At 43.1% G+C, this 7,634-nt stretch overlaps 1 protein-coding gene across 3 annotated transcripts in view; it reads left to right on the top strand.

The window, feature by feature from the left end:
• The first annotated feature begins 918 nt into the window (after window positions 1–918).
• Window positions 919–7,634, top strand: part of LOC120409332 (sodium- and chloride-dependent betaine transporter-like) — a 55,521-nt gene continuing 48,805 nt past the window's right edge. Inside the window, exons 1-2 of one of the 3 annotated variants that reach the window (XM_039547219.1) lie at window positions 919–1,080; window positions 5,500–5,710. In XM_039547219.1, the coding sequence (XP_039403153.1) occupies window positions 5,563–5,710 (148 nt within the window). In that variant the 5' untranslated portion in view covers window positions 919–1,080; window positions 5,500–5,562. Of the gene's footprint in view, window positions 1,367–5,499; window positions 5,711–7,634 lie in introns of all 3 variants that reach the window. The other 2 variants (XM_039547210.1, XM_039547204.1) reach the window with 2 other exon arrangements.

Here is a 7,634-nt window from a genome sequence, read left to right as displayed (position 1 = left end):
GAGGGAAATGGGTAGGGCAAACAAATGTGGCAAAGGAGAGGGGGCCAGGCCAAAGGGGTGGGGGGGTGCGCCCACGGGCACTTGTGCAAAAAGTCAGTGGTGGCTGCTGCTGTTGCAGGCCCAAACGGTGGAAGTGGGCGTGGCAAGCCAGGTGAGCAGCTCAGTCCCAGAGGCAGGAGGCCGAAGCAGAAGGAAAATAGCCAGCGGGGGTGGTGGAGGGGGCAACGATGGTGGTGGGGGCGAAGGGGGACACGGATAGACCGGGGGCAGGCTCCACGCCACACCCCCGGTGTCCCAACAGACACAGTCCAAACCCCCACCACAAGAGCACAGTCCAAAAAATACTCAGCCCTTTAGTGCCCCCTCCACGGTGGCCTTCAGAGTCTCCACGTGGTCCTCCAGCAGCAGGTGGTCCTCTCCTTCTCGGGGCTCCAGCAGCTCCCCAGTAACAGACACAGTAGCTCCAGCAGCTCCAGGTGGTGGTCTGGTGGCCAGGCAGGAGGAACCCCGCTCAGAAGATGGCAGTGGTGGAGCCCACAGCAATAAGGGCTGGATCTGGGGTCCCTCACTCCCCTCCTCCGAGGAGCAGGCCAGCAGCCCCCCCAAGGGGCTGTAGGTGGCGTAACAGCAGCAACTGGGCAGTGGGGGGGAAATCTACTAGCCAGCCAACAAGCAAGTAGCAGAGAAAGGGGGTGGGTGGTGGTGCCTAGCCCAGCCAGGGGAGCAGCCAGGGGAGCAGCAACAGCAGCAGCAAGGGCTCAGCAGGAACAGCAGCAGCAGCAGCAACAGCCCTCTCCTTCCTAGCCTCTACAGCAGAGGAGTCAAAGGGGGATCTTCTAGTCACTGGAGAAAGAGGTTTCTGTTCCCTGAGTGACCAGAACAGGGGCTGCACTAGAGTAATCAGGAACCTGCTAGAACCAATTAAGGCAGACAGGCTGATTAGAACACCTGCAGCCAATCAAGGCAGGCTAATCAGGGCACCTGGGTTTAAAAAGGAGCTCACTCCAGTCAGCTGAGGAGAAGCCAGAGGAGAAGAAGTGCATGTGAGGCGCTGGGAGCAAGAGGCGCAAGGAGCTGAGAGTAAGAGGGTGTGCTGCCAGAGGACTGAGGAGTACAAGTGTTATCAGACACCAGAAGGAAGGTCCTGTGGTGAGGATAAAGAAGGTTTTGGAGGAGGCCATGAGGAAGTAGCCCGGGGAGTTGTAGCTGTCACGCAGCTGTTATAGGAGGCACTATAAACAGCTGCAATCCATAGGGCCCTGGGCTGGAACCCGGAGTAGAGGGTGGGCCCGGGTTCCCCCTAAACCTCCCAACTCCTGATCAGGCACAGGAGGAGTTGACCCAGACTGTGGGGAAGATCACTGAGGTGAGCAAATCTGCCAATAAACACAGGACCCACCAAGGTAGAGGAGGAACTTTGTCACAGTATCTTTAAGCTTGTTTTTGTTAATATTTCTGATAGGTAAAATGAGGGTGATAATACCTCATAAAGTGGGAAAGTGCTTCTGAATAATAAATGCTTGCCCATGCTAAAGCACAACAACTAACACAGATAGGCTGCCTGCAAAACCGTTTCACTAAAAGAGTTATCAACATGCCCCCTAAAACTCAGGACAGCTTTCTTACCCCCAAGGCCTAATCTCTGTGGCTCTAGCTTTTTTTTAAAATTTGTCCTTGGTTTAAATTAAAAAAAAAAAAAATTAAAAAAGAAGAAATGTTGGGGGTGGGAGTGGGAGGGAGGGAGGAAGGTAGGCTCCATATCTCTGGTTTAAAAAAAAAGCTAACTTTTTTTACATAAGCTATTTTTTTTCTTCTATTTTTTGTATAAATCCAAACTTTAAAAAGCAATCTTTTTTTATTAAAACACATATGTAAACTCCCCTCAATTGCCAGTTTTCATATTCCTTACCCAGTTGTTGTTTTGATATTATTTTTAAAAGGACAGGATAGTATATTAAGCCTTTTTAGTTCACTAAACGTCTACAAAATATCTCTAAGAGGAGCCTTGTTTTGTTACAGCTCAGTCAACACTGCTTTTTCATAATAAATTTTACAAAAAACATACTGCTTCAAATAGGTCTCACTGCATACAGAATATCCTTTAAAGAGGTCATTTTAAGTTACATCTCAGACAATTCTGTATTTTCATGTTAAAAACCTTTATATAATAAAACACTGCATGTTTAGCAAGTGTTAAAAGTATGTGGGGGGAATCAGGGGGTGAGGTATTCTTCAGATAGGCTATCTCTAAACTTCATGCAGTCACAAAGTGGTTTTTTCCTTTTACAATCAGTAAATGGAATAAAATACTTTATGAAAGTTATAACAAGTGTCTTTCAATGCAATCTCATGATTTTTTAAAACTTTAACAGCATATAAAAAGTTAGGAAAGCAGTCTGTGTTTAAAAAAAAAAAAAAAAAAAAAAACCAAGCAAACTGAAGGAGTGACCCCTAGAGCCTTTCTAATACACACTATAGTACATGGAGCACTGGCTAGTCTAACTAGTCTTATCTGTTTTTAAAATGTAGAGAGAGCTCCAGCCTGTGTTGTATTTTAATAAAATCTATGGACCCAAAACAAACACAGGAGCTTGTACCTGTGTCTCAGCACACGGGTTGCAAACATTTAAAAACAAAAACATTCTGATAATGCAACAAAAAATTCATACTTAAATCTAAAAGTCCTAGGAAAATAAAAGTTTACTATAACTTTCATAGGAATTTGTTAAAAAGTGGAGAGGAAAATAAACTTCTCTCTAATCCACTGGATTATAGAATAAGGGGCATATAAACTAGCTGTTACTAAGGTTCTGTGGTTTTCACTCGGGTGTTTTCTGCATGCTCATTGTTTTAATTGAAACACTTATAAAAATGTTAAATAAAGGGCTCTGTCTTCATATGGGCTTGTGCTTTAAAGTGTTTATTCCTTTACAAAGCTTAATATAACTTTCACTGGTATTTGTTAAAAAGCAGGCCAAGAAGCAGCCTTCTTATCTCTAATCTACTGGTTTACAGAGGCTGGTTTTTTTTTTTTTGCTGACAGCTGCTTTGCTGCAAAAGCCTACTGTTTCAAAGTGTCCTTACTAAAAAAAAAATGACTAATGCGAGCCTAAAACCTAGGGAAAAACTTTTTTATCATTATACATTACTTTTATAAACAGGTTTTCTGTGTTTTTAACCCTGGGTTGTTTCTGCATACTTACATTTTATTGAAACACTTATGCCAATGGGGCTAAATAAAAAAAAAAGTGTCTTCAGGTAGCCTGTTTTTCAGAGGGGTTGTCGTCTTCTTTTCTAATCCAGTACCTTCAAAGGGCTGTTTCAAGTTGTTCTTACTAGAAACATTGGGGAAAAAGCTTTTAAAACCTTTTTCTTAGTCAGGGTTTAGGCCAGAGGTGCTTCTGCATGCGTGTTTTTTTTTTTTTAATTTAATTGAAACACTCCTGTAAACAAAGGGATGTGTCTTTAGGTAGATTTTGTCTTTTAAGTGTTTATTTAATAAATTGCAAAAGAGGGGGATTTAGACATTACTTTAAAAAACACATTTTAAAATTGTTTATATTATGTGTTGGTCAGCTTTCGTTACGGTGGCGGGGGGGGAGAAGGTCCTGGTTGTTTAGATAAGAGCAGAGCAGGGGCCCTTTTACTTGTTTTTTTTTCTGCAGGGGAAAAAAGGCAAAAATCCTCTGGCTACATACTTTAATGGTTAAAAAGCTTTTATTTTATATAGTAAGCTTATTTACAGTTAAAGTTACTATTCTTTTTAGTATAAGTTTTTAGTATAATTTTGTTTTAAAAGCAGGCCTAGGGCTTTCTTGTTATGTTCTGGCCTTCTTCTCTCTAATCACAGAGGCTGTTTTTGCTAACAATGGCTTTGCTGAAAAAGTCTGTTTCATATTGGACTTACTAAAAAATAACATTAGCCTAAAACATAGGGAAAAATGTTATGACTATACATTACTTTTATAAACAGGCTTTCTGTTTTTAACCCTGGACTATTTCTGCAAACTCACATGTTGTTAAAACACCTATACCAAACAAATGTGTCTTCAGATAGGCTTGTCTTTTCAAGTGTTTATTCCTTTCTAAATCTTTCACCTCTATTTGTTCAAAAGAAAAAGGGGGGGGGGATGGACAACAAACTTCTTCTCTCTGATCCAATGTTTTACAAAATAAGGAAAATATGAACTGTCACTAAAAACCTGTTGCTTTAAACCTGAGGTGCTTCTGCATGATTTTTTTTTTTATTGAAACACATGCAAAAGGGATGTGTCTTCAGATAGGTTTGTCTTTTCAAGTAATTATACCTTTGCAAAACTTAATGTAACGTTTACTTGTGTTTGTTAAAAAGCAGGTGAAGAAGCAAACTCCTTCTCTATGATCCACTGACTCACAGATGCTGTTTTGCTAACAGGAGCTTTGCTGCAGCTTCACATTGTTTTTACTAAAAAAAAAAAAATAACCCCATTAGTTTAAAATCTACGGGAAAACTTTTAAAAATTTTGTTACTAAAAGCTTATGGTTTTAACTTTTATAAAAAACCCGATGTAAAAGGGCTACATGGTGAAAAAAATGCTGGGGGTCTGTTTCTTTAGATAAGAATAAGACACTTACAAGGGAGGGAGAAAGGAGGGGAGGGAGAGAGAAGGGAGTTGGCTCTTGTTTAAAATCTTGAGACTATAGGATTGGTTCAGGAAAATGAATTATATGACGCTGCTATAGAACAAACTCTGATTGGTCCAATCCAATGGCGCTGATAACAAGTCTGAAAGTTTCTGAACCGAGTAGTTGCCTCATTCTACAGGAAGACAGGAAAAGTAAAGATTCTGTCTCTCTCCGATTCAACCACATGCTCCCAATCTTTGCCCTTTGCAAAAGGGGCTTTCTTGCCCTGTTCTTTTTCTCTGCCTTTTTTTTTATATACCTACACTGGTATTGAACACTTTTTTAGTCACTTTTTTTACCATGTGCTTACTAAACAGGCTTTCCCTTAGTAAATTCCCTTTTTAAACCTAGTTTTCAATGTTATTTAACTTTTTTTCTTAACCCACCCTGATAGTTAATACACCTTTTATATTTATCTCAAAATTTTCTATTCTTTACTAGCATACCAAACTAGGCCTTCTCTTTTATCATCTCTTTTCTTGAATAACTTACCTCTCTTCTTTCAAATTTCCTTTTTTCTGTAAACCTTACCCAAACTTTCTTTTTTCATCTTTAAACTCTCTCTAGTCTTTCAACCTTTCTCTCAATGTATCCAAGCACAAACACACACAACACTTCCCCTATTCTCTCACACACACACACACACAAATTTCAAAATGGCCGACCGCCAAACTTTGGCGCCAACGGAAATGGGGTGGGAAGGTGGGACAAAAGCCCCGAATGGGGCATGGAAACCTGTCAAAAACGCATGGTGCTGAATACTATTGAGGGATATACTACTCCTGTGTGTCCTGTAACAGCTTTTTACAGTCTGTGCTCTGTTTTCCCTCCCAGTTTTCCCTGCTGCACTGGGCCACAGAGAGTAAAGCACCTGTGGAGGCTGATTCCAATGGCGGCATGGTGCGGCTCAAAAAGGAGAAGCCGGAAATGGAGCCAAGAGGCCAGTGGAGTAATAAAATGGAGTTTATGCTCTCCATGGCTGGGGAGATCATCGGCCTGGGCAATGTCTGGAGATTCCCTTATCTCTGTTACAAAAATGGAGGTGGTAAGTCCATAAAGCCCAGGCTGCGTGAGATGTTGGCCCAGGAATATGAGCACCAGAGCAGGCACTTTCATCTGTTCATATATACACTCCCATACACAGAGAGCACACCCACCCCTCATACCTCCAGTGAAGCAATCACACAGTGAGGTAAGCTGGGCTGTGAGAGACCAATCACACTCCACAGGTGGATGCTCAGAGTAGCTCTGCCAGATGGAGAGGAGCAATCCAGCTTTCAGTAGGCTCCCTGTTTTAATAATGGATGAACCTCTAGCTTTGCCATTTGTAGAGGCAGCCAACAGGTGAGATGCTTATCTAAAACACAGCTGAATTATCAGAACCTTTGGGGGCTCCCTCCACCAGGGAACCCACCCTGTCAGTTCCCCCACCCAACAGTCCCTGGGACCCTTCCTCCCCAGCCCCCATGCATTCCCCCTCCTCCCAGCTATTCCCAAGCTCTCTCTGATCACAGCTGATCTTCTGGCAGGGGAAAACACTTTGTTGCTGTTATTAACAAGGACAAGTGCAGAGTCCTGCACTTAGGACAGAAGAATCCCATGCACTGCTACAGACTAGGGACCGAATGGCTAGGCAGCAGTTCTGCAGAAAAAGACCTAGGGGTTACAGTGGACGAGAAGCTGGATATGAATCAACAGTGTAGCCTTGTTGCCAAGAAGGCTAACTGCATTTTGGGCTGTATAAGTAGGGGCATTGCCCGCAGATCGAGGGATGTGATCATTCCCCTCTATTCGACGTTGGTGAGGCCTCATCTGGAGTACTGTATCCAGTTTTGGGGCCCCACACTACAAGAAGGATGTGGAAAATTGGAAAGAGTCCAGCACAGGGCAACAAAAATGATTAGGGGGCTGGAGCACATGACTTATGAGGAGAGGCTGAGGGAACTGGGATTATTTAGTCTGCAGAAGAGAAGAATGAGGGGGGATTTGATAGCTGCTTTCAACTACCTGAAAGGTGGTTCCAAAGAGGATGGATCTAGACTGTTCTCAGTGGTAGCAGATGACAGAACAAGGAGTAATGGTCTCAAGTTGCAGTGGGGGAGGTTTAGGTTGGATAGTAGGAAAAACTTTTTCACTAGGAGGGTGGTGAAGCACTGGAATGGGTTACCTAGGGAGGTGGTGGGATCTCCTTCCTTAGAGGTTTTTAAGGTCAGGCTTGACAAAGCCCTGGCTGGGATGATTTAGTAGGGAATTGGTCCTGCTTTGAGCAGGGGGTTGGACTAGATGACCTCCTGAGGTCCCTTCCGTCCCTGATATTCTATGATCTCCTTCAGGGCTTGGGCTCCTCCTCAAGGGCACCTGGATAACTGCCCCTCATCCTGTATGTTCTGTGACCCAGGTGATGCTCCCGTCCACACTAAACTCACCCGTCAGGCCTGACTGGCCCATGATTGTAGCCTTTGTCCCAGTACTTCGGTATTTCTGGTAATCGGGGATCAGGAAAAACACTTATCCAAACAGAGGTGTGTTGTCCCCAATGAATTCTAAAGCTGAGTAAGGTCACTGGATTTTCAAAGCTACAGGGCAAGGCACTAGTCCTGGGAGTAAAGATGAATTTGAGGAGCTTCAGGAGGGTGTGCCTGGGAGGATGAGAAAGGAAAGGACACCTCTACCTCTTCCCCAGTAATAGATCTATAAGTAGCTAACCCCTGGCCAGGGGAAACATTCCCACAGAAAAAAGAACGAGGAGTACTTGTGGCACCTTAGAGACAAATTTATTTGAGCATAAGCTTTCGTGGGCTAAAACCCACTTCATCGGATGAGCTTATGCTCAAATAAATTTGTTAGTCTCTAAGTCCTGGTCACCACTAGGACTTTAAATCGAATTTAGCAGCGTTAATTCAAATTAACCGCTCAACCGTCCACACCAGGAAGCTGTTTAATTCGACCTAGAGGGCTCTTTAGTTCGA

This window comes from Mauremys reevesii, linkage group 1 (assembly GCF_016161935.1).
Source record: "Mauremys reevesii isolate NIE-2019 linkage group 1, ASM1616193v1, whole genome shotgun sequence".
Lineage (NCBI taxonomy): Eukaryota > Metazoa > Chordata > Testudines > Geoemydidae > Mauremys > Mauremys reevesii.
This window is presented reverse-complemented; position numbering and strand designations above follow the sequence as displayed.